We start from the raw sequence: 26,611 nt of genomic DNA on the forward strand, positions 1-26,611 counted from the left end.
GTAAAGGTTTGATAATTTTCATCGAGAATTTTTTTTATAAGTTAGAGTGTTTTTTGTTTTTCATGAAATATCTCCATGTATATAATAAATTTTAAAATTTCTTGTTGATCCGGAAAATAATACTACTTGAACTTTAAGTTTATTATGTTGTTTCCGAAAAAAGGATAAAAAATAAATTAATACAAAATTATTGATTAATCAATATAATATATAAACCAAATTATTGTAATAATTTCCTATCTTGTTCTTTATTAATATGAATATTTAATGAATAATTAATTTCTAATTCTTGTAATAAATCTTTATATATCTTTTGGATATATTCTTGATTATGTAAATTTTATAAATGTTGTTGTTTAATGGTAGAAATTAAAATATTATTATATTTAGAAAAAGATGTTTTATTGAATATAATTTCATTATTAAATAAATTATTTATCGTAGTACATATTTAATAAAGTTTTACATCATTTGTGTTTGTAATAGAACTGTTAAAATAAATATCGATTGTAATTATTCACTTGATGTAATTCCATTAATTTCAAAAATAGGTTCTTCAATAACTTTTTGTTTATTAAATCTAATATTAAAATTTGATGTTCGCAATGATAATGAAAAGAATTATTCAAAATTCGTATTATTATTAGATATATCATTAATAAATTCTAATAAAGTAAAATCACTTATCAAATCGTTTAACTAAAAATATTCGATTTTGAATACCATGTCTTTGATATAAATCATTATTTTGATAATTTTGATCATAATTTGATATAAAGAATAAATATTTAAATATTTCAGGAAATACATTCATAAATATATTTTCATCTTTAATTTCAGTATTATCTAATAACTTCAAAAAAATCATTTTTAAGTAACTTACTGTTTCTTTGCTTGAACATTTCAAATTTCTGTTGTTTACTCGCAATCGATGGTAAATTATCCATCCTATCTATCAAACAAACAGAATCTATTTCATATCTTATTTGTTTTTATTGCTTTTAGTTGTTACTTTGCTATTATTCATACTTACCAAACAACAGATTTTCAAACAATTCATTTTAAATTTTATCAAAATATCATTTATTTATCTTGAACATTATCCCAATAAACAAAATACACACACTTTTTTATGTTTCGATCCTGATCTATATTTAAAATATCATTAACTTATCTAAAAGAAAAAAGAATTTTTTTCCCAAAAAAAAATTATTAGCAAATCAATTTTTATTCTTTTTGCTTTCTTTTTTGCTTGTTCATATCAAGAATTTAACAACGGGACTCTTATTATTTCTAATTCTGTAGATTTCACACAAGATTACAAAGCAGAAACTATAAATTTAATTGTTAATGAAGTAACTTCGATACCATCAAGTGTTTTCAATAATTGGGATATCTTAAAATATGCTGAAATAAGTGGATCTGTAACAATTCATACTTCGGTGACTTCGATTGACGTTAATCCTTTTGTGGAATGTGCGAACCTTTTATATGTGAATGTCTCTAAAGATAACCAATATTTTTCAAATTTAGCAAATGATGGAATTCCTTCATAGATATTTGAATATTAATAAGGTTTGCAATTTCCTTAGTTGCTGTCGAAATATTTCGGAAGTTGACCTCATTTAGGCAATCAACAAATGGAGTTATTAGCAGAGCTAAATCAAATTATATTTGACTTGACCGAAAAAAATTTCAAAGAATCAGCTCAACAAACAATAAAATTATTCGATTTAAATTTCCCATATTCTTTTAATTTTGTAATATGTAATTTTGTTTATTCTGCATTTTTCGCTCAAAAGAGTGGAAGCAATTCGTACTTAAACTTTTTAGATTTGATTAGAATTAAGGAAGAAGAAATAGACAAAAATTATCCCAATATCATTAAAATTTTTGCATATTATATATTACAAATTGCAATAATGAAACAAATTATTTAATTGATGAAGATGTTATCAATCATATGATTATACGCACATTATTTCGATCATAGGAAAAGTCTCAAGAACAATATCGTCTTACTGATCAAGCAGAAAATAATTTTATTGAAAATTATGATGAACTCTTAGCAAATGATTGGTAACTTCACAAAAAATATGTTAAAGAAGGAGTTAATCCAAATGAAATTGCGAAAATAATTCGAAATTATGAAATCGAAAAACTTCAAGAAATATCATCACAAGAAAACTTCGATTTTAATCAAAAAATTAATCCATCACTTTATGAAAGGTGTTCATTTATCTATGAAAATGTTACATTAATTGATTATGCAGCATTTTTTTCTGCAGTAAAATGTTTTAGATATTTACTTATGAATGGTGCAAATATCGAAAAAACAGGTAAATATGCAGTTGCAGGTGGAAATGAAGAAATTATTCATTTATGTGAACAAAATCATGCATCATTTTACCAAGCATGTGAAACTGCAATTAAATTCCATCGCAATGATATCTTTAAATATATTTATGAAAATAAATTAGAAGCAGATTTAAATGAAAGTATTATTGATGGATTAATGTGTATATGTGTTGATTACGAAAATTATAAAATTCTTTCGTATTTAGAAGAGAAAGGATATGCAATTAAAGCTTCCATTATTAATGAACAGCAAAAATTGGAAATGTATATCTTGTTAAAATGTTTCTTCTAAATAATCAAATCCCAAATGATATTTTAGTGTCTTCTTCAAAATCAGGAAATATTGAATTATTTAAATATATTCTTGAGAAAGGAATTGATGTTAATGCTAAAGATATTTATTTGTTTTATTTAAAATTTATTTTAATAATTTTATTTTTAAAAATAATATTTAAAAAATATTTTCATTATTCCGAACAGCACTTACATTAGCATCTGAAAATGGTTATATAGAAATCGTTAAATTACTTCTTGAACAAGAAGGAATTGATATTAATGCTAAAGATATTTATTTAATTTAATTGGAATTTATCACAATAATTTTGGATTTCAAAGTAATAAATTGGAATTATTTTAATTATTTCGAGGTGCACTTATGTATGCATCTCAAAAAGGTCAATTAGAAATAGTTAAATTACTTCTTGAGCAAAAAGGAATTAACATTAATGATAAAGGTATTTATTTGTTTTATTTTATATTTATTTTAATAATTTGGTATATCTATACAATATTTATGAATTTTTTATATTATTTCAAACAGCATTTATAATTGCAGCTGAAAATGGTTATATAGAAATCGTTAAATTACTTCTTGAACAAGAAGGAATTGATGTTAATGCTGAAGATATTCATTTGTTATATTTCAAGTTAATTTTAATGATTTTGGATTCCAATATAATATTTGGAAATAATTTATAATATTTCAAACTGTACTTATGATAGCATCTGAGAAAGGAATTATGGAAAAAGTTAAAATGATTGAAGAGAAAGAGAAATAGATACAGGGTGTTCTAATTCGGAATAACATCTCAGTAAATCAAAATTTTTAATATGCATATAATATTTCGAATGATAAAAGGTTCAACGTCTTTTTTGCACGTTAATCTGATTTGTTTTATTATGTGTTTTATCAAAGACGAAACGACGTCATTGTTATCCAAAGAGAACATATTAATGGATTCAAAAAATAAAAAAAAAATTCATTCTTATGCTTATCAAAAAATAATGAGTGATTATAAATGAGGAATTTTTTCACAACATGGTTTTTATTTAAAAAAAAATTGATTTTATAAGGTTGATAAAATTACTGTACTTCACTTCACAACACAAATTTTTCACTGAAAAATATTTTTGACAATTTTAACTTTTTGATGATATTCTATAATTTATTTTTTATTTTTTGATTGGCTCACAATAATTTCTATGGATTACTTTTAGTCAGCGGCTAGTTTGGAACGTTAAAAAAATTTTCTTTTCTCAAACATCAAAATGGGAAAAGATAAAACAAAGAAACAAAAAGGAAAGAAAAATGACATTTTTATTCCTTTCAAGGTCAGTTCCATTCCTGACAAAATGCCCTTAGATTCAGCAAAGATTGATGAGATTTTTATCCAATTAATGAATGATCAAGATTTGAACATCGAAAAACGAAAACCACTTCTTCAAAAGCCTGCTGAGTTTAAGTGGAATCTTATCAAGGCACAACAAAAAACAGATGCTGAAACTCCTGATCCAGAATATCTATTAAATAAGTTAAGATCAGAAGTCACCAACAAAATCCTTGAAAACATTCAAGTCAATCTCAAATCTGGTCGTATTTCATGGTGCATGAGATTTATTGAGCAAGATGGGCACAAAGAATTACTGAATATAATATCTAAAATTATGGTTGATATTAAACTTAAATCCAATTATGATCCTGTTATCCTTACTAATGCTCTCCTATGTGTTAGACACATATGTAACATTAGTGATGGAAGTAAAGCAATGGCACTACAAATCTCATTCTTACCAACACTTGTTCATTCTTATCTACCACAATCACCCAAAACCATTGAAATTGTACTCCAAATTCTTTTAGCTTTCTTGTATAGTGGCGAGAATGACCGCAAATCCTCGAAAATAATTGTTCAAGAGCTCCAAGTTGATGACTGGTCACTTTTCTCTCAATTTCTTGACAAAACCTCCAATCTGGCGAACGTTATGCTTGCCTTCCTTAACGGTCTCTGGTATTCCACAAAAGATAATCCAAGAATTCATTATGAATTACTTTTCAAGTTTAAGAAATCTGATTTCTTTAGCACCCTTAAAGCCATCCATCCTACGTTAGATGTAACAATTTCACTTGAAGAAGAAATGAAATATCTTAATTCGATATTCCCACAAAAACAACTTAATATTTTTGACCCCAAAATTATCATTAGTGAAATATGCCACCTAAGCAAGCCTTCTCCTTTAATATTATGTATCTTAATATCACTTATCGAAATTACACAATTTAACATTAAAGCATTTCGTGATCTTTCTGTATACATTTATAATCTCTTGGCGATACTAAGAGTTAAATTTCAATCTGGAGAAGAAATGCCATTATCATATGCATCATTTTATGCGACTCGATGTAAAAAGCCAATTACATTGAACATAACACCAAAGAGTCCAACTTCGAATTACATTGGGGAAACCACAATGTTTTATCCAATGTCAGAACTTACAAATATTTCATTTTTAGAATTAATTGAATCGAACATGAATGAAAAAGAAGAAATTAAAGGCAACGAAAACATTTATTCATCCATAATCAAAGACTTCGAGATCAAATTAAAAGATGCAATGACGCAAATGGAATCTATAAAATCAATGTACCAGTACATGAAAGAGAAAAAAGATCAAGAAGAAAGAAAAGCAAAAAACATAAAGAAAGAATTCGATGAATATAAAGTTAAATATCAGAAAATCGAACCTTATATCACATTATTGCAAGGTAATCCGTCAAACCTAGTACCTAAGCCAATAAGTAACTCCGAAGCCACCGAAAAAGATAAAGAAATCAAAAGACTAAAAACAGATATAATTATGAAAAAAGCGGAGTTAACGTTCTTCAAAGATATGCAATTAACAACAAAAGAAAAAGAGCTCAAGGAAAGGCTAAGACAAAAGGATGCAGAGATAGAACGGCTGACTGTACAATTTGCAGATACGAAAACAAAACTAAGCGAAAAAGAAAAGGACTACAAAAACTTAAAGAAAGCACTGGGTATCGATAAGGCACTTCCTTCTGAGTTAGAAATGTTATTAAAGGAAATTGAGAAAAAAGATGATATCATTAAGCAATTAAAAGGAAAATCAAAAAATAACATAAACATTGACTCGGAAGTGTATCAGGACCTAAAACTAAAGATAGAACAACAAGAACATGAAATATTAAATCTCAAAAAAATTAACGAAAATTTGAGAAACAAATTGACAGGAAATAACGCTGATGGTATTGAAAAAGACAGAATTCAATTGGGAAATTTGGGAAAAACCGCTTCACAACCGCAGCTAAAAGTGACTTTAAGCGAGGGAAATTCACCCAAATGCTCAAAGAAAGTTGAAAAAATAAAAGAAAAAGAAGAAAACAATGCTCCTCTTCCTCCTCCTCCTCCGCCACCACCACCACCTCCGCCAGTTCCTCCTAAATCTAGTGTTCCTAAGAAAAAGAATCTTCCACCACCAAAGAAATTAAAGCCAATATTTTGGGCAAGAATTCCAGATGATTTATCACAAGAAACAGTTTGGATTAATGTTGATGATAGTAAAGTCGATATCAATGAAGATGAAATCTGCGAATTATTTGCTCAAACAGAACCTGTTGCAAAAGTAGCGACACAAGTTGCTGCAGCGCCGAAAGTTGTTGAATTATTGGATCCAAATAGAAGCAAAACCATTTCAATTATGTTGTCAAGAATCAAAAAACCTATTCCAGAAATTGTTAAACAAATCAAAACACTTTCTGGAACTTTCACAGAAGATGAAGCAACAGCACTTCGTAAGAACAAACCAACACCAGAAGAAATCCAAATGTTGCAATCTTATTCAGGAGAAACTTCACAGCTTGATAAACCAGAGCAACTATTCGATGGGTTATCGCAGATACCTCTTATGGAGCAACATATCGAGTTTATTTATCTTAAAACTGTATTTGAAACCCAAATGTATGAAATCGAATCACCACTTGGTACACTAATGGAAGGCCTTAAGTTAATTAAGAATTCATCTTCAATTCGTAAGTTATTTACAATTATATTACGAATTGGTAATTTCGTTAATGGTGGAACACCTCGTGGAGGTGCGTATGGCTTTAAGATTGATTTCCTTAATAAGCTAAATGATGTTCGAACGCAAAGGCGTCAATACACACTTTTGAATTATTTAGCAGACAAAATCAACGTTGATGAAATGTCAAGTGAAATGCAACCGCTGAAAATCTGCCTGACGATCGATTTGGATTCAATTCGCCAAAGTTATCAAAAAGTTAAAGAGTCCATTCAATCCATTCAAAAAGTTATGTTTGAAGCAGAAAAGAAAGCAATAAACGGCTGCCTTCTTTTCCCTCAATATCAAAAATTTATGGAAGGGCAACGAACTAATCGCATCTCATTTGTTGGTGAGAAGCTAAAGAAAGTGAATATGAAGTATTCCAAAGTATCGAAATTATATGGCGAAGATTCGAATTCAATGAAAATGTCGGAATTTATAGGACTATTCGTAAAGTTAACAGAAGACTTAGTGAGGGCAAAAGATTTCAACATTCGAGCGCGCGAAATGGAACAGAAAATGAAAGCGCGCGGCGCAATTGGACATCCGACAATGGGCGGAGGCGACACGCAGCGCGGAGTGCTCGACGAGCTGATGAGGAAACTCGCGTCCGGAACGCCGCAGCTGAGGAAGGTGAATGCGCCCGCAAGGCCGCAGCCCGAAGAGAAAGTGGCGAACGAACTCGAGCTCGCGCGGTCAAAGGTGTTTGGGAAGAAGAGTAAATATAAATAAATATTTGTTTTGTTTTATCAATGAAATAATTAAAAGTTAGTAACTCTATAAACTTTTGACTTCTTCATGTTCATTATCTATGATGACGAGAATAAATTGTGGACATGCGGAAGTGTAACTCTATAAACTTTTGGCTTCTTCATGTTCATTATCTATGATGACGAGAATAAATTGTGGACATGCGGAAGTGTAACTCTATAAACTTTTGGCTTCTTATTTTTAAATATTTTAAAATATACCTTTAAACATTTTTTAAATATCAGTAATATAACGTATACATTTATTCCCGAATTTTATTAAATTATTCATTTTTTCTTATTTGTTTTCATAAATATATATTTAAAGATATCATTTCAATGAAATTAAATTGATGTACGCATCTGCATTACGAAATGAGAAATAATTTCTTCATTTCCACCATTTATAAGCAAATATTTGAAACATTTACATAACCAATGAATGGAACGTAAGTACATGATAATTATGTGTCTTTTATAAATGCATCTGCTTTGAAACGATTTAATAATTTCCAAAAAAAAATCTCGTAAAATGGGTCAAACAAATTTTTCATTGGTACTTAAGCTCCACATATTTTGGATGGTAATGGTTCTAATGCCTTTAAATGAAATAATTTTGTTGGTGTAAAGCAACCGTTTATTTGAATGGCAAATCAAAAAAGTGACTTTGTTATAAAAATTGAATAAGGACACAGATGCATCTAAACCTGAACCCAAAAAACCATTTTCTGGTATATTTTCTGGTGAAGGAAATACCTTTTTTGTCCAACTTCTGATGAAAGAAAGCATTCCACCAGACCCTACACAATGTATGGATATTTTCAAAATACATTTTGGAGAAATCCAAGAAATTAGTCAAAATTGTTTTATGACCTTGGAATATAGCTTTACTTTAGGAGATAAAACAAGTTCTCCATCAATTTTATTGTCAAATACATCTGAATTTAACCCAAGTATAATTGTTCCCTTCACGCGAGCACAGATGTGGGAATGCCAAGACCACGAACAAGTATTTACTGAGTGTAAGTATGATGTTCTGGCAAATGATTTATTAGGTTCATTCCTTCCTTCACAAAATCGAGCCAAATTCGAGTTGACTCTAATTGAATCTCTTTTAGAAATCTTCCCATCTTGCGTCGCTTTTTACTTCATGAATTCAGGTAAACTTCTTCGAACTCAAAGTGTTCGTGATATTTTAAATGATCAAAATATCCCGCGATCCGACAAATTCTTTTATTTTTCCATCAATGTCCGTATCCAGCGGGTAGGGGAAGAAGAATTTGTTATCGATACTGTCGGAATGCGCATTTTGTCACTTCCTGATGTCCAATATCATTTTCGGTTACCAATGAGTCCGCAAGAAATTGCGAGCAATGCATTTAGTTGTGCGTTGTATATTTATAAAAATAACGATCCCATTAGTGATGGCGAAACAATCGCCGGATTTTCGCAAGATGAAAACGGAAAGTTTTACCGCGACCCTAAAATTCGATGGAAATGCAGAAGAGAGGACGCGCTGGTTCCTCCAATGAGAACTGTGATAGATGTAAATATGAATGAATATGCAGCCGGCAATCGTATATAAAAATGATTTACAATAAAAATTATTTTAGGGTTTAAAACTTAATAAATTTATTTTATTTTGACATCATCAACATGTTTCCCTTCCATAAAAAGCAAAATTTTTAATGGGCATCAAAAAACTTAACTTAAGATCATTTGCAAAATCAAGTATAGAAGTTTATCCAATAGACACTTTAATAAGAAAATATATGGCTGATTGCAAAAATGTAAATTGTTACTACAATTGGAGAAAATAAATTTAAAAGGTGTTCCCAATCAAAGAGTATTTGTATACGCTGTATGTAATGCTATTCAAAATAACATTTAAAAATGTGAAAATTCGTTATCAAAAATCAAGATTTATTTCTTGCCTTTTCTGCCTTTTGGAGCTGCTTCAGCCTTAGGTGCTTCTTCAACAACTTCTTCCTTGGCACCTGCTGGTCGACCGTATGCAACGAGCTTTGAGTGCTTAATCAAGCAAACAATCTTACCATCGGCTTCGAGTTGCTTCAAAACTTGACGAGCAACTGTAAGAGATATCTTATAACGATCTGCAAGTTTAGATGGAGTTATGAGCTTACTGCGTGGTACTGCTTTCTCAATTTCTTCTGCAACTTCGGAAAGGAGCACTGTAGCCCAGTCCCTCTTTTCCTTGTTGGTAGTCTTTGTCCACTTCTTCTTAACTTGTGGCATTATGAAGAAAGGTCAGTCAGACCATAACGATACAGGGGTAATTGTATGGGTAAAATATGGGTAAAATATGGATAAAAAATTATTAAAAAAATTGTCAAAAAATTATTAAAAAAAAGTCAGGATTAGATCATCTTTATTTCCTTAAGTCTCTTTTCAACGAAATCCCAATTAACTGCATCCCAATATTTGGCAAAATATTCGGCTTTACGGTTCTCGTAATCGATGTACCAAGCGTGTTCCCATGTATCAACACAAAGAATTGGGAAACCACCTATCTTTAACTGGGTTAGCTGCATTAGAATATTGGTTAATAGAAACTGATCCGTCTTTATTAACTGCAAGATAACACCAACCACTTCCAAAGATTGTAGATGCTTTTTGTGTAAATTCTGATTTAAATGATTCAATTCCTTTGAAGTATTTCTCGAAAAAGTTGTTTAATTGTTCTGAAACTTGAAGTTTTTCACCTGAAAGACATTGCCAAAAAGAAACTATGGTTATAATGTTGTGCTACATTATTAAAGATTGGTCCACTAGAAGTTTGAATAATTTCTTCAATGGTTTTCCCGTCAAACTCACTTCCTGGGACGTTTTTATTAGCAAAATCAACATAAGCTTGATGATGTTTCGTGACATGAATTTCAAGTTGATGTTTAGTTAAGAATCCTGGGATTCCATTTTGAAGATAAGGGACTGGAGCGATGCTGAACATGAAAGTGATGTGACAAATCAACGATAAAATTGAATTTTATTCAAGTCAAACGCTGAAAACACAAAATTGTGAGAAATTTTCAATCATTATTTTATTTCAAGTCCTCCTTTTCAATATGAATAGGGGGGGCCTTATTCTTTTGTAACATTTCGGATCGCAATTTTTGAAAAAATATCATTGTCCGGTGATAAATTCAATTTCCCTATCTGATTTCGAAATTGAACATTTTTTGAGGATAACAAAATGTTGATCAAAAGAATCGAAACTCAAGAAAAAACAAACCAATGAATTTTCATATTATTTCAGATTAAAATTTTTTTTCACATAACTTTAATTGTTTACACTTTTAAAAATAAGCTTTTAATCAAAAGAACCATGTAAATCGTGACTATAAAGAGGATTTTAGTAAACTCATTTCCTGCCTAAGTTGGCCATTTTTATGACTGAATTTAAATGCATATTCGGTCACTTACTTTTTGCGTGAATTCTTAGTAACCTCCAAAATAATGTCAAAAAAGTTTCGTAAACGGTTTTAGAACATGGAAATGTTTTCAAAGGAAGACATAAACGCCGCAAAGAACTACAAGTACAATGGCGTTGATGACAGTATTTTGATAAAACTATTTTATAGGAGATTTTGGAATTGGCTTATTGAATTTTTCCCTCTATCCCTTGCACCTAATCTTATCACATTTATTGGGTTTCTTTTCGAAGTTGTTTCTTTTATTGTTTCCTTGGTTTATAGCGAATGCTTGACAGTACCACTTCCATCATGGGTCTGCATTTTCAATGGTGTATGCCTTTGTATATACCAAACTCTTGACAACCTTGATGGAAAGCAAGCAAGGCGTACAGGTTCTTCGTCTGCTCTTGGACAATTCTTTGATCATGGTTGTGATGCAATAACAGGGGTTTCCGAACTAATTAAGGCTGCAGCCTCATTCAACCTTGGATGTGGAAAGGAAACATTTTACTTTGTGTTTTTGATGGGCGTTGGCTTCTTCCTTACATCATATGAAGAGTATGTAACACATGCATTTTATCTTGGATACATCAATGGACCAGATGAAGGACTTACACTCATTTGGGTTGCTCATATTCTTGTTGGATTCTTCCCATCTCTTCGCCAATATGTTCAATCGAAATATGTCTTCATATTGTTCTTCATGGGCGTTGGTCTCACAGTTGGAATGATTCTCTTCAATGTCATCAAAAAATCCCTTACATCAAATGACAAATCTGTAATGAAACGTGCATTAATATCAATTTTACCATGCTTAATCTCAGTTAAAATTTTCTTATCGCTTGCATCATCGCCAAGCACACCCTATAAAAACCCATTCTTCACAATGAGCGCTGGATATGTCCTTCAATATGGATCTCAAATCATAATTGTTTCGTTCCTTACAAAGAGAGGACCTCTTAGAACGTTCCCATTGACAATGATTGTCCTTTGGGCTGTTGCATTGGCTGCACTGTTTCTCCCAAGAGTTGCATCTTTAGAACATTTGTGGGAGGGATATTATGTTCTAGTTGTATTGATAATGGTTACTTTTGATATTAGAGTCATTCGCGGGCTTAGCAAAGGCCTTGAAATCCCTGTTTTCACTCTAAAGAAGAAACAATAAAGAAAATTTTTGTCGATCACATATGTATTCAAATTTTCAATTAAGTGCGATCGCACAAGTCAAAATCACGAAATTTGTCATTGATCATTTGAATAAGGCCCCCCTATTCATATTGAAAAGGAGGACTTGAAATAAAATAATGATTGAAAATTTCTCACAATTTTGTGTTTTCAGCGTTTGACTTGAATAAAATTCAATTTTATCGTTGATTTGTCACATCACTTTCATGTTCAGCATCGCTCCAATCCCTTATCTTCAAAATGGAATCCCAGGATTCTTAACTAAACATCAACTTGAAATTCATGTCACTAAACATCATCAAGCTTATGTTGATTTTGCTAATAAAAACGTCCCAGGAAGTGAGTTTGACGGGAAAACCATTGAAGAAATTATTCAAACTTCTAGTGGACCAATCTTTAATAATGTAGCACAACATTATAACCATAGTTTCTTTTGGCAATGTCTTTCAGGTGAAAAACTTCAAGTTTCAGAACAATTAAACAACTTTTTCGAGAAATACTTCAAAGGAATTGAATCATTTAAATCAGAATTTACACAAAAAGCATCTACAATCTTTGGAAGTGGTTGGTGTTATCTTGCAGTTAATAAAGACGGATCAGTTTCTATTAACCAATATTCTAATGCAGCTAACCCAGTTAAAGATGGTGGTTTCCCAATTCTTTGTGTTGATACATGGGAACACGCTTGGTACATCGATTACGAGAACCGTAAAGCCGAATATTTTGCCAAATATTGGGATGCAGTTAATTGGGATTTCGTTGAAAAGAGACTTAAGGAAATAAAGATGATCTAATCCTGACTTCTTTTTTTAATAATTTTTTGACAATTTTTTTAATAATTTTTTATCCATATTTTACCCATACAATTACCCCTGTATCGTTATGGTCTGACTGACCTTTCTTCATAATGCCACAAGTTAAGAAGAAGTGGACAAAGACTACCAACAAGGAAAAGAGGGACTGGGCTACAGTGCTCCTTTTTTAATTTTTGCTATATTTTAAATATGTCTTTGTGGTAATTTTTGTAAATTCATGATCAACGGTGACGATACAATATACATAAAAGTGCAATTTTGTGTGATTTATTCAAAATGATCGTTTTGTTTAAAATCAAAAAGTGAATTAGAATAACATCAATCAAGAAAAACGTTTAACTCAAAAATCCATCCTTGCATAATATTATTCCAAGGATTTTGGGAAGCTAATATTTCTTTGAAATTTCAAAAAAATAAAATCTTAAATCGTAAGTTCTTGATAAAATTTTTATCTCACATTAAAAAATAGACAACAATAAGAGCATTCAACAAAAAGGATAGATTTGTTCGTTATAAATACAAAAATACAGATGGAATCATTGTTTACTTTTCGTCTTTCCCAGAAGGACAGAAGCGATTTTTATGTTGTTGTAAAATATTATTTATGCTTCAAATAAAAAATTAAATAAGATGAATAAACTCGAGCATTAATGTATTGAATTTTATGAGAAATTATGAAGACATTAACTAATATATTTTATCTTGTTTCATCTCATTTCAGAAATATGATATAACACAAAATCAAATCATATATTATCATAAATATTCACATGTAAATTTTTATTATTACATAAAATATTAACATAAAATATGAATATAATGATTTCACAAAAACAAAACAAAATGTTTTTAGATAAATACTTATCTCAATGTTATTGGTTTTATATAAAAATTATTTGTACCAAATGTCATTGATGTAATTCTGGAATGCTTGCATGGAGAAATTGTTCATTCAATTTTTTTTTAGATTTTTATGCACACCTAATAATAAAAAAAGGTAGTAAAGGTATCCTATCAAGTATGAATTTCTTGTTAAGATCAAAGATGCTAATACAATTGCTGCATTATTTGAAATAATTTCCAATTAACATTTTGGAATATCAAATAAAACATTTAAATCTTATCATTTAGCATTGGCATCAATTCCTTCCATGTCAAATTGTAAGATAAACAATTTTAATGGAATCTAATAGTGAGTTCCTTTTTATGACCAATAATTTGTTTATGAATAAATATTAAATAGGAATAATAACTCATAGAATACCGGTCTGGTTTACATCGATTTCATTTAAGTTATACCTGAGCAAAAATAAATTCTTATTCATTGAATATAACCTGATAATCTATAGATGCCAAAAATCTTTTACTATGAAAATGCAAAACTTCATATTTTTATGATATATAATTAAAATTTTAGCGTTATTCAACATTTTAATTCTCAAGAAATAATTTTTCTCTAATTTTTGCACATTATTAAAGAAAGAAAAATTTTGCATAAACTATTTACATATTTGACCATTCCAAGTTTCTCAATGCCACATTATTCGCTAACTCATTAAACGATGGTAATTTTCCATCGTCCTCCTTTTTATGCAATGACTTATACGTTTCCACCGTCAGCACTTCCTGCACGATGGAAATTGTAATGTTAAACATCAACAAAAGCGCGAATGCCACCCAAAGCGATGTGTACGAGAATCCGACGTAAGGGCTCATATCTGTTTGTAATGTTGTTGCGTCATAAACTTCTTTTATTGAATCACCGTGCATTACGCAGAACAAAAATGAAGCGCATTGTAAAGGTGAAGCGAATGCATCATTTAGATGACCAAAGAAACACATTCCGAATGCCCAAAACCCAAAAAAGAATGGAATGCAACCAACAAGGAACTGCATAACTTTCACAGTTGATGATAACAACACATGTATAATTAGATTTGTTGACTTGTTTAATTTCAGATAACGTATCAATGTAAAGCTGTGAAAAAGTGTTGAAATTGCAATTACATAAAGAAATGGAGAAACTTCTTTAGTGACATCTTGTCCAACCTGAATATATAATGTTGAAGAAGCTATTGATACCGAATGTGTGACCAATGTAAATATGTCCCATTTATCAAATTTCTTCTTAAATATTTCTTTCCATGGAATATTTATATCCATTGAACGATGTTTCGAATATTTATAAAGTGAAATTGTATTCTTTATTAAAATTAATAATGTGATGACATTTAATACAATAATAAGAAATGGTAATGAATAATAGAGATAGAAAATGGCATTGCCTTCATATACTTCGGGATTTTCTTGGATTCTTGAATGTTCAATGTCAAGAAAGATCGTATCGGTGGTGAGGTCACGAGTGAATGTGCCTTTGATGGAAAGCGTCATACGGTAATCATACGTGTCTTTATTGACTTGAATGTGATAATCTGCTATAACTTCAACACTGGAAAAAACATCAAGGCTTTTACAAATTTGATCAATAATAAGATCAATATCTTCTCTAACAAGTTGAAGTTTAAAGGATTCAGCGCCTTGAAAAGCAACCTCTATCTCCGCTGATGAAAGTGAGTCAACGGTAAAAGAAACTGGAAATGATTGATGAAAAGTAAAAAAGCGTGAACATAACTCAGTAAAAATAAACTTGAAATCACCTATAAAGTATAATTGACCAACACCAATTGGAATACCATCAGGTTGTTCTGGAAAATCGAGTTCGCCTAAAAAATAATCAGAAATTGCATTTGAAAAATCTTGAGTAAAAACTACTCTAGATTCTTGGTGAAATACGGCAAGAAAAGCATATAGAATAAATATTGCAACGTCTAAAAAGCAGACCCAAGGAATTTTATAATGATATTTCCAATTATCAACTAACTTATGTGGCTTTAATTGAGGAACTTGGTCGCCATGATATGAAGCAACAAATTTTACATCTGCAAGTTTGGTTTCATCGAATCCAGCAAGCGTAATTTTCCGAAAGTTTGTCATCTTCAATTCGAACAAACATAGTCAAAAGATATTTGTTTTTTATTTGTTGCAACAACCAGTAGAATCAGTTTTTTGTGCTTGAGGTGGAGTTACTGTTTTAGATGATAATTTTCCTGTTTCTGCTCTGTCATAAACTAATTTAGCGGCTCGATTAAATGCTTCTGTTACATTATCACCACCACGTGCAGATGTTTCAATGTACGTAAGTTGGTGAGATGCAGCAAATGTTTGTGCTTCTGATAATGATACTACTCTTTGTGATGATAAATCAAGTTTGTTACCAATCATTGTTATTGCAGCATTTGGATCACATAACGCATGAACATCATTAAGCCAAAGGCTTAAATTATCAAATGACTTTCTATCAGTGATATCATATACTAAAATTACGCCAACAGCATGACGAAAGTATGACTTTGCAATTGATCTAAATTTTTCTTGTCCAGCTGTATCCCAAATTTGTAATTTAATTGGTTGTCCATCAATTTCAAGAACTGTTGACATATATTCTACACCAATCGTAGAAACATTTTCTGCTGAAAACTGATCATCAATCAGACGCTTCAATATAGATGTTTTTCCAACACCACTAGAACCAATAACAATAAACTTAAAGCTATGTTTGTATTCGACTCCTATCATTTTTTTGAGTGTCTTGTCAATTCAATTCAATCCAAAATTGGGCACATTTAATTTTGGGGCATCCCGTTAAAACCACTCAAAACCCTTTGCGTGAAAAGACGATATGGAAACAACAGAATTCTATTGAAAATCACATCATTTTTTGTAAAGGCTTTTGTTTGTTCTCTTTGGGTTCATTAATGTTGTCATTTCACTTAATAACTTTGTGAATTCTTCATTATTTTTGGTATATGCTATAATTCTTTTTGTAGTTTTGAATATTGAATTCAATACATTTATTAATGTTTGATACTTTGTTAACATTAGTACCAAAGTCCCAGATGCATCATTAATAGTATTCTACTTCTTTTCCTCATGGAAAATATCCATTAGTTTCAATTATAAGTTCGTTTATACAAATTCAGAATTTTCCTTTTTCTTTCGCAAGTCGAAGACAAATTGAACACACTTATAAAATAAGTGGACATTAATAAATTTTTGTTTTTGATGAAGTTTTTTGACAAATATTTATTTTGTTGAAATATCAAGATATCTTAAATCGATTGATTATATTTTTATATTTTTAACCCGAAAGTTGAATTCACAAAATGAATGGAAGTATTAAATAATTTATATTTGAATCTCTACATATTAATTTGATGAATATGTTTTTACCTTTTTAAAAATTGACAAACTTTGTTTAGTATCATTTCACAAGTCAACGGTTTGTACGGTTTGGCCGTTCCTTTCTTCTCAGAGCCATGAAGTACACCTACAAATCTAATGGTGCTCCAGTCCTTAAGGCTTGCACTCCAACTGAACGCGTCCACTTCAAGCCAATGTTCGAAACAGGCCGTGCTATCAATGGAATGAAGGTATCAAAGGCCCTTGCATATCTCGAAGCAGTTATCGAGCACAAGCGTGCTGTTCCATTCTTCCGCTACAACGAAGGTATTCCACACCATGCACAAGGTAAGGAATGGGGCTGCCCATCCTCAAGATGGCCAGAAAAGTCTGCCAAGTTATTCATCAAACTTATCAAGAATGCATTGGCAGGTGCTGCTCAAAAGCCAGAAATCAACGTTGACAACTTATACATTGTTCACGTTCAATGCAATTATGCAAGAATGTATCGTTATCGCCGTATCCACCAAGCACACGGACGTGTTAAGTGCTATGCTTCACCACCAACTAATGTTCAAATCGTTCTTGCTGAAAAGAAGGCTCCAGTTAAAGCAGCTAAATAAACACAATCAAGATTTGAATTCTCATTTTCAAACAAGCAACAACAGTTGGAACTCGCTTGCGCTTCCAGTTTCCTAAAATCATTGATACTTGAAAATTATTGATACTAATAATTGTTGAAAAATCTTATTTGACTTTTACGTCATATTAACTTTTGTGAACAAGTTGCCTTTAGCTGTTAAGGAACATCTTCTTTGTTAAGTAAAGATTCCGGAGATACATAAAAAACATTAGAATTTTTACAAAAGTGACAATTTCATATGTCTTCATATTCTCGCTCCATCACAAGGTTCAGTCCAGATGGGCGATTATTTCAAATAGAACATGCGCACGCAGCTGTAAAACGCGGTACAACCGTTGTTGCCACACAATCCAAAGATATGATTGTAATTGCTATAGAAAAATCAGCAGTAGCTAAGCTTCAAGATCCAAGCACCTTCAGGAAAGTTGTTCCTCTTGATGATCACATCATGTGCGCATTTGCAGGTCTTCATGCAGATGCTCGAGTTCTTGTTGGCAAAGCACAAATCGAATGTCAAAGCCACAGACTTACATACCAAGACCCAATTACAGTTGAACGAATTGCTCGTTATATTGCTACGGTCCAACTTCGATATACCCAATCTGGTGGTGTTCGACCATTTGGCGTTGCTACATTAGTTTGTGGGTTTGATTCAACTCAACAACCGCACATCTACGAAACTCTTCCATCTGGTGGTTATACCGAGTGGAAAGCGCGTACAATCGGAAGACACGATCAAACAGTTATGGAATATCTCGAAAAGCATTACAAAGATGAAAGCAGCGATGACGAAGCGATGAAACTCGCTGTGGGATCTCTATTAGAGGTTGTGGAAAACGGAGCTAAGAATCTTGAGGTAGCTGTAATGAAACGCGGAGAGACAATGAAACTTTTGGAAGAAAGCGAGTTGAATGAGATCATTAGTACAATCAACAAATGATTAGAAATTTTTGTTTTTGGTGTAAGTTGCAGGAAAATAATTTATGTTTATTGTTTTCAACTTCAACTCGAAGCGCGTTTTAAATTATTGAAACAATAAGCGACCAGTTTCTTCATCATCTTTTTTCTCTATAATTAATTTCAATATTTCAAAACATTTTGTTCGAAGAATGATAAAATTTCAAAGCTATTGAATTGCTGTTTTATAATAAGTATTTCATTTGCTGTTTTATTGATTTCAAACACTTTCTCGGCATAAAAATATTTCTATGAAATTCAATTACTGCTTCATATGCATATTTCAATGTTTCCGCATGCAATTGCATATTTACTGTATTATATACATTTGCACCATTCTTAAGTAAATATTTAAAACATTTTGCTGATCCAAAAAATGCTGCATAATCAATTAATGTAACATTTTCTTTAACAAATGAAAATATTTCATAAAGTGATGGTTTAATTGTTTGATTAAAAACAAAATTTGTTTGCAATGATATTTCTTGAAGTTTTTCTACTTCATCATTTCGAATTATTTTCGCAATTTCATTTGTCTATTTCCTTCTTTAATTAATTTCTTATGAAGTTTACAATTATCTTTTGATAGTTCATCATAATTTACAAAAGACATGTAATAATAGCTCTGGTTGTTTTTTGCAATGTTTGGTTCAAGAAAATTATGTTCAATCATAGCTTCAAGAAGATAAGATGATTCATATGTATGAATTTTAAGAAATCGTCCAAATACGTCAAATTTTGTTCTTCAATGTTTGGAATGAGTTCATCATAAAATATTGGATTATCTCTTCTAAACATGATTCTTGTGCTTTTAATTCGTTCACATAATGAAAAAAGATATAAAACAAATTAATTAATATTTTATCATTTTTTTCTTTTTCAAATTTGTAATAAATATTTCAAATTTTTATTTGAGCAACAAAAGATGAGTATAATAAAATGGAAACAAGAAAATTAAATATACATTGTGTTATATAATCGTCAAATAATTTTATTGATGATTGAGCTTGTTTTCATTATTTTCTTGGAGGAACCTTTCTTTGATATGAGGCACCCCAATATAACTTCACAGACAATTTAAACGGTCAATTTAACCTAAATCAAAGATCTTTATAAAGCTTCAAGATTTTCATATAATGGAATATTTATTTTAGTTATATTGAAACATTGATGCAATTTTATTATATCATTAATAGAAATAAAAATATTTATATTTGAAGTTACAAAAATTGAATGCGAAACGATATGTAATTTGATCGGCAAAAAGTGGGTGATGTCATTTGACATTAGTTCACATGATTTCAGTCGGTGGCGATTACACAAGTTATGGTCACTCTATTGATGAAATAAATGCAAACGAACAAGAGAAGCAACTCGGCATTGACCTTGCTCCAACAATTACTCAAAATCTTCAATCAACGAAGATAAAAGATAAACTTAATGGTGTTAAATCCCTTCTTAGTGTCATGTCTAAAGGTGATGATGTCAAAGAGTTTTTCCCTCTTGTTGTTCAAGAAATCACATCTGAAGATGAAACTCTTCGTCATTTATCATATGTATATCTTGTTCAATATGCCGAAGCTGATCCTGATTCTGCTCTTATGTCTGTCAATACTTTCCAGCGATCACTTAGTGATGAAGATCCAATTGTTCGTGCAATGTCATTAAAAATCTTATCTTCAATTCGTTCACCCGAAATCATTGAAATTGTTCTAGATGCCGTTCAAACATGTTCACGAGATGCATCACCATATGTACGTAAAGCTGCAGCCCTTGCCTTAATCAAAATCTATGAAACAGATTCTGATTGTCTTGATGACATTCTTGTTATTCTCCAAAAACTCCTTAACGACACATCTGTAATTACAATCAGTGGAGCTCTTTATGCACTATCAATCATCAAACCTGATTATGATGAATTAGTCCATCCAATCTTTCGTACGCTCTGTAATGTTATTAACAAACTTGATCCATGGGGCCAAACGATTGCATTACACATCCTTCAACGATATGCCCGACGTAATTTTAAGCGACCAACCGCCACCGATGAATGGTTAATTGGCGATGATGTCGAAGAAGAAGAGATTGATCCCGATCTTACTCTTTTACTTAAGTGTGTCAAACCACTGTTAAGTTCGATCACACCATCTGTCACATTAGCAGCCTGTTCATTAATATTTTATTGTGCCCCTCCATATATGTTACAATTAATTGTTAAACCGATGATCCGTTTGACGTATAATAATTCCTCGATATCATATGCCGCCTTATTATCGATCTCATCGTTCATCGCAGACAATGCTGAAATCTTTGTTCCACATATTCGTCATTTCTTTATTACATTTGAAGATATTCCACCGATAAAAATCTTAAAGTTACAAATCTTATCACAACTTTCACGTCCATCTAACTCAGATATCTTATTAAAGGAATTAGCACTTCATATCCATAGTCCTGACAAAGAAGTTGCATCAGCAGCAGTCAAAGCTATTGGCCGTACCGCATCCAATGCAGGCGACTCAAGTATTAATTGTATCAATGTCATCGTTAAGTTATTATCATCACCTTCAATCACTGTCATCTCGCAAGCAGTGAAAATGTTATGTATCTTATTACGTCCATTACCCAAACAAATGAACGACAATGAAGTCGACAACTTTAATTCTAATGAACTAATGGATTCAACAGAAGTTATTTCAGTCCTTAACAAGTTACTTAGTGTCTTTAACAAAATCAATGATGCGGAAACTAAAGCAGCGTTAGTATCATTAATCGGAGACAAGTCAATATTAATACCTTTACAAGCGCATGAAGTATTACGTCAATTAACTATAACATTTACACAACTTGAAACGCCAGTAAAGATGCAAACGGTGAACTTAGCAGCGAAACTTTTATGTGTTCGACCTAATGAAGTTAGTGATTTAACACGTTATGTATTTACTCTCGGATATTATGATAACGATATCGACATCAGAGATCGATCGCGTCTATTACACCAATTATTAACAGCGCCTCAAAACAATACATTTATGAACAACGTGCGCCAAAAGAGTTTCGAATTTTTGTTCCCCAAAAAGCCAATTGTGATTTGGGAAGGAGACATAATGAAGGCATCCGAAATAGAAGTCGGTTCGTTCAGTCAAATGTTCGGTAAAAACATCGCAAAGAACGCTCTCGTACAGCAGTGGGCGGACCCGTCGAAGCTGCCGCCATCGTCGGTAAGGGACGAAAAGATAATCGAGAACGACGATGAAAACGCACTCAAAATCGAGCAGGATAATGAGGACGACTTGGAAATGTTCTTCGGGCCAAGAAAGGAAAAGAACGCAATACAGGTGCAGAAGCTGGACGAGGACTTCTTGAACATGACCGAGGACACAAAGGAAAGCGTCCAGAATAAGTCGGACGACTTCTTCGACTTATGAAGAAATAAACGAAAAGTCAAATTATTTTTGGAGTGAAATTATTTGCGCACTCATAACACTGTAAATGTGTTTTGGGCAATTCGACATTACTTTGACAGTATCTTAATGTCGCGTCCGATTGTAAAATTCCTGTACGTTAAGGAGTTCTCAATTTTCTGAAGTTTATTGCAAGGGAATTTTTAATTTCAAGTATATCTCATTATGCATAGTGCTTTAAAAAAATTGACAAAATTTCTCCATAACCTCATATAAAGAACTATTATATGGTATATATGAAATTCTTCATTATATTATACAGCGGTAAAAAATGCGGATATTTTATTAATTTTACACCATAACCACTAAAATCGTCTAATAAAAAAAATTTACCTATAGTTATAAAACTAATGAACATTGTATCAAATTAAAGAATAAATATGAATTTTATTAATTTTAAAATATAATTACATTTTTTCAAATGTGTATTGAGATAATCAAAAAATAAGAAAATACTAAATAAAAATCATTGATACTTCAAAATAGTGAGTCTTTTTAAAGAGTTAATAAGATTTCACATTATAGAAAATCGTTTTGTGTTTGATATATTTCGCGAATTAACAAGTAAAGGAAAAGTTTAGTTGATTTTATTTGTCAGACATTAATAAAAAGTAAAGTGGAGAGAGATATGAAATGAGAGTGAATATCGGGCCGATAGGGACATCTATTATTTTGATTTTTTTCAATGCATTCGGATTTTTCTAAAATGACGTTTCGGCTATCAAAAAGCGAGAATAACGGTTTTTTGAGAAGGCGCAGAATAGGAAATGCAAACGAGTTGGGAAGATCTCACCAACGACGAAGATGTGGACACCAACCCAAACATGCAGTCATTATTACCATCATCACTAAGAGATGTGTGGGAAGACCCAGACTCACAAACAAATTTTTATGTTAACACGAATCCTTCATTTATTAGTCAAAATAGAAGCTTCGGTTACGTAGGTTCTGCACCAATTCATAACAATTTCGTCCAAAATCAAATGAGATTCCAAGGAGAGATTCAAGATGAAAATAATTCTATTTTAAACCAAAGCTATCAGGTGGAATTCCATCCTAGTAGGTCTGCATGGTTTTATGCTCCTCAAAAATGCAAAATAGAGATCGGAGATTATGTCTTAACAGAAGCAGATCGTGGATATGATATTGGAAAAGTTATCAATATTAAAAAAAGACCACCAACAATGGATTTAAGGTCTACCAAAATGATTGTAAGAATTGCACATAAAGATGAAATTGATAAATTACCACAAAAAGCAGAAAGTGAGAAATGTGCACTCGAAATGTGTCGTGCAAAAGCAGCAGAGCTTGGACTGCCCATGAATATAACAGGCGCTGAATTTCAATTTGATGGGAAAAAATTGACCTTTTATTACACATCTTCAACCTATATCGATTTTAGAGTTTTGGTTCGTACTCTTTTCAAGGTATATGGTACAAGAATATGGATGTGTTGTACGTCAGAATTGATAAAATAAAGTTAGATATAAACTGCATCATTTGATGAAAATTTTTGAACAAACAAATACAGATGTAAAGTATCGAAAATTGAATTTGAACGGTTAGTGTCAAATCCAACACAATTTTTACGGCAAAACAACAGAATCTCTCAAAAAGTGGACCGAAGTTCACGAAGTTTTGTGAACACTAATAAACATAACAAAAAATTATTAGAAGATATATTTATTTTATTGAAGTGTGACCCCAATTCCAAATTCATAATTGCGAGAGCTAAGATGAGATACTGATGATAAAGTGAGTCTTATGTTAGGAGTAATTCTGCGAATATACACAGATGAAACAGAACCACTGGATGTAAATGAGGCTGAAAGATTTGACATCTGAAATTCTCTTTCGAATCCAAATACAAAATTTGATGAAAGTTGAAGAGGAACCATTTGGAGTTGAATTCCAGCTATGGTACGTCCAATAGTCTTTTGCCCTGATAACACCATAGCAATTCTATCTTTTGATTCAATCTTAGCACATGCGCCAAGAACAATTTTGCTTAAATCTATGTCTGTAGCGAACTCGAAACATGTTTCAGAATCCACAAAGTCATGATAAAACCCAGTACCAATTCTAATGTTTTTATATTTTGTTGCTATTTCAAAATCAAGTTTTCCTGTAGAAGAACCATTTGTATGAAAAGCAGTGTCGAGTGAACATAATCTGTTTGTATTTGAAAATTCTATATTAATTGATGGTGAAAATGTTTCGGAAATTGATCCACTGAAAGTTACAGAAGATGGATGAAATGGAACTGTTAAACTAACCTCAGGTAACCAAAGACCGCTAAAAATTGCTCTAAATGGCATTTCCATATAGTTTCCAATAAAAAGAATTTGATAATTCCCTGGGTATTCCTGTTCGTTAAACTGTCTTGCATGCGCTTTGTCGTAAGTTCTAGGTTTTATATTGACACTATTTACAATGTTGAAGTTTGGATTTACTGGGTACAAATGTGTGAAATTGAAACCAGAGAACGAACTAACAAGACCTACTGAATTGACATCACTGAATATATCTTTGTATTTACTTGACCTAGTTTCTAATACGTTTTGGTTAGGTTTGGCTTGTGCGCTCCCCATTTATTGTTTCAGGTTCTTTGTTTGGACCAACATGCAATCCTATAACGATAAAAAATCGTTCAAAAAATTGCAGTCTTCATTCAAAAAATTCGTAGAGCTAAAGAAATTAATGCAAAAATGCGGTTGAAGAAGATTAGCGTTAAAATAGACATGAATTAGTTTAAAATAAATATGTTCAAACATAAATTTGGATAAAAAATACATTAACAATATAAGATGACAACCATAAGGTAATTGTTTATAAACAATAGAGTTTAATTGAGAAATAATTTTTCTATTTCTATTTTAATTAAGATTTGTTGTTGTTCTCTTCCTGACGCTTGATGCTCTTGTTGTCGTTCTAATGTTGCGTCTTTGTGTTTCTGCTCGATCAACTGAATTCTCACGAGGTCTACGCACAGGATTTCTCGTAGATGTGGTGAAAGGTTCTCTTTCGAGCAGTAGTGTTCTGTTTTTCTGTCTTGAATTTATTTGTGTTGATTGTAATGTTTGTGTACGAGCCCGCCCAGATGTTGTTCTTTCCTGTGTCTTCTTCCTAGTACTAAGCATTTCTTCTGTTTGCTTTAGGTCAGCTTTTAATGCATTTAATGCAGAAATGAGATTTGCATTTCTATGTGGTGGATATTCAGGATTTGTTTCTTTCCTCGAAGTTTTTCGGGGTGTTTCAGCTCTTCGTACAGGTTTAACCCTTGATGTTTGTTCTTCTGTCTTTTTAGTTCGAAGATTATTATCATCGACTTTTTTCTGTCGTGTTCTTATTTTAGGTTCTACACCTGTACGTAAAGGAGTTTCTTCATCATGCCGTACCCTTGTTTTTGGTTTTAATTGTGCAGCTTTTGGTTCTTGAGGAAGCGCTTTTTTGGGGAGCGTTTCGACATCAGAATTTGACGGCGGTTTGGCGGGTGTTTGATGCTGTTCTTTTGTCCAATCGTATTGGAGATCATATATAAACCCTTCTCGAATGAAAAGGTCTCTGAACAATTTTTTTAGTTCAGTATAATTAGGGGCCTCAGTGAACTTAAGGTTTCGTACAATTTTGAAATACTGAACAAACTCATCAGGAAATCCTTCACAAAGTTCCTCAAACGTGGTTTTAGCTTTGACAGAACATATGCGTTCGTATTTTTGCTTTTGGTCTTTTGCAGGAAGACCCATCCATGGAAGAGAGCCTCTAAGGAAATATAGCCAAACAAAACCAAGAGATTCCAAATCATCTCGCCTTGATTGCTCTTTTCCTTGTAGAGCGTTAACAGATGCGTATCTAGCTGTTCCAGTAAGTGATTTTCCTTCACAATATGGAATGTGTGTATGTGTATGTTGATCCCGATATTTTTTAGCCAGACCAAAGTCAATTATAAACACTTGCGATGAGTTACGACCAACACCCATTACAAAATTGTCTGGTTTGATATCTCTATGGATAAAATTTTTTTGGTGTATATATTCTACACATGATATCATTTGATCTGCTAACATTAGAACTGTTTTTAAAGAGAACTTGTGGTGGCATGCTGAAAATAAATCTTCTAATGATTTACCTAATAAATCTATAACCATAATATTATGCGTTTTGTTACTGCCATACCAATGTAGACGTGGAATTCCAGTACCACCAGAAAAAACTGAATATAATTTTGACTCATATGATAATTGTGGAACTTTGGCTTTTACACTTTCTAATTTTACAGCAAAATTTCGATGTAAGCGGGTATTTTCTGCTATGTAAATTTCACCGAAACTTCCGGCTCCTATTCTTTTTATAAGCCTGTAATAAGAACCAACTACTTTTTCCATTTGACTTTACTTGGAAAAATTAAACG

The 26,611-nt window shown here is 31.5% G+C and overlaps 12 protein-coding genes across 12 annotated transcripts; 7 read left to right on the plus strand and 5 right to left on the minus strand.

The window, feature by feature from the left end:
• Window positions 1-3,990: 3,990 nt before the first annotated feature.
• On the plus strand, window positions 3,991-9,051 carry GO595_006969 (DUF4261 domain-containing protein; the record flags this gene model as incomplete). Its single annotated transcript, XM_067920380.1, has 2 exons — window positions 3,991-7,412; window positions 8,376-9,051. The coding sequence occupies 2 exons, from the start codon at window positions 3,991-3,993 to the stop codon at window positions 9,049-9,051; spliced, it is 4,098 nt and encodes a 1,365-aa protein (XP_067772488.1).
• Window positions 9,052-9,389: 338 nt separating this feature from the next.
• On the minus strand, window positions 9,390-9,722 carry GO595_006970 (40S ribosomal protein S25; the record flags this gene model as incomplete). The annotated part of the gene is made up of 1 exon (XM_067920381.1): window positions 9,390-9,722. The coding sequence occupies one exon, from the start codon at window positions 9,720-9,722 to the stop codon at window positions 9,390-9,392; it is 333 nt and encodes a 110-aa protein (XP_067772489.1).
• Window positions 9,723-10,973: 1,251 nt separating this feature from the next.
• On the plus strand, window positions 10,974-12,062 carry GO595_006971 (choline/ethanolaminephosphotransferase 1; the record flags this gene model as incomplete). Its single annotated transcript, XM_067920383.1, has 1 exon — window positions 10,974-12,062. The coding sequence occupies one exon, from the start codon at window positions 10,974-10,976 to the stop codon at window positions 12,060-12,062; it is 1,089 nt and encodes a 362-aa protein (XP_067772490.1).
• A 226-nt stretch (window positions 12,063-12,288) lies between these two features.
• On the plus strand, window positions 12,289-12,876 carry GO595_006972 (iron superoxide dismutase; the record flags this gene model as incomplete). Its single annotated transcript, XM_067920384.1, has 1 exon — window positions 12,289-12,876. One exon carries the CDS (start codon window positions 12,289-12,291, stop codon window positions 12,874-12,876), a length of 588 nt encoding a protein of 195 aa, XP_067772491.1.
• Window positions 12,877-14,400: 1,524 nt separating this feature from the next.
• Window positions 14,401-15,891, minus strand: GO595_006973 (G-protein-coupled receptor family protein; the record flags this gene model as incomplete). Its single annotated transcript, XM_067920385.1, has 1 exon — window positions 14,401-15,891. The coding sequence occupies one exon, from the start codon at window positions 15,889-15,891 to the stop codon at window positions 14,401-14,403; it is 1,491 nt and encodes a 496-aa protein (XP_067772492.1).
• Window positions 15,892-15,930: 39 nt separating this feature from the next.
• Window positions 15,931-16,533, minus strand: GO595_006974 (small GTP-binding protein; the record flags this gene model as incomplete). The annotated part of the gene is made up of 1 exon (XM_067920386.1): window positions 15,931-16,533. The coding sequence occupies one exon, from the start codon at window positions 16,531-16,533 to the stop codon at window positions 15,931-15,933; it is 603 nt and encodes a 200-aa protein (XP_067772493.1).
• A 740-nt stretch (window positions 16,534-17,273) lies between these two features.
• On the plus strand, window positions 17,274-17,759 carry GO595_006975 (ribosomal protein L22; the record flags this gene model as incomplete). Its single annotated transcript, XM_067920387.1, has 1 exon — window positions 17,274-17,759. The coding sequence occupies one exon, from the start codon at window positions 17,274-17,276 to the stop codon at window positions 17,757-17,759; it is 486 nt and encodes a 161-aa protein (XP_067772494.1).
• A 258-nt stretch (window positions 17,760-18,017) lies between these two features.
• Window positions 18,018-18,719, plus strand: GO595_006976 (Proteasome subunit alpha type-7; the record flags this gene model as incomplete). Its single annotated transcript, XM_067920388.1, has 1 exon — window positions 18,018-18,719. The coding sequence occupies one exon, from the start codon at window positions 18,018-18,020 to the stop codon at window positions 18,717-18,719; it is 702 nt and encodes a 233-aa protein (XP_067772495.1).
• Window positions 18,720-20,031: 1,312 nt separating this feature from the next.
• On the plus strand, window positions 20,032-22,164 carry GO595_006977 (Adaptin N terminal region family protein; the record flags this gene model as incomplete). The annotated part of the gene is made up of 1 exon (XM_067920389.1): window positions 20,032-22,164. The coding sequence occupies one exon, from the start codon at window positions 20,032-20,034 to the stop codon at window positions 22,162-22,164; it is 2,133 nt and encodes a 710-aa protein (XP_067772496.1).
• An 803-nt stretch (window positions 22,165-22,967) lies between these two features.
• Window positions 22,968-23,678, plus strand: GO595_006978 (PSP1 C-terminal conserved region family protein; the record flags this gene model as incomplete). The annotated part of the gene is made up of 1 exon (XM_067920390.1): window positions 22,968-23,678. The coding sequence occupies one exon, from the start codon at window positions 22,968-22,970 to the stop codon at window positions 23,676-23,678; it is 711 nt and encodes a 236-aa protein (XP_067772497.1).
• Window positions 23,679-23,888: 210 nt separating this feature from the next.
• Window positions 23,889-24,791, minus strand: GO595_006979 (uncharacterized protein; the record flags this gene model as incomplete). Its single annotated transcript, XM_067920391.1, has 1 exon — window positions 23,889-24,791. One exon carries the CDS (start codon window positions 24,789-24,791, stop codon window positions 23,889-23,891), a length of 903 nt encoding a protein of 300 aa, XP_067772498.1.
• A 285-nt stretch (window positions 24,792-25,076) lies between these two features.
• GO595_006980 (CK1 family protein kinase) lies at window positions 25,077-26,180 on the minus strand (the record flags this gene model as incomplete). Its single annotated transcript, XM_067920392.1, has 1 exon — window positions 25,077-26,180. The coding sequence occupies one exon, from the start codon at window positions 26,178-26,180 to the stop codon at window positions 25,077-25,079; it is 1,104 nt and encodes a 367-aa protein (XP_067772499.1).
• Window positions 26,181-26,611: the final 431 nt, after the last annotated feature.

The sequence above is a fragment of the Histomonas meleagridis genome (assembly GCF_020186115.1).
Source record: "Histomonas meleagridis strain 2922-C6/04-10x chromosome Unknown contig_51, whole genome shotgun sequence".
NCBI lineage: Eukaryota > Parabasalia > Tritrichomonadida > Dientamoebidae > Histomonas > Histomonas meleagridis.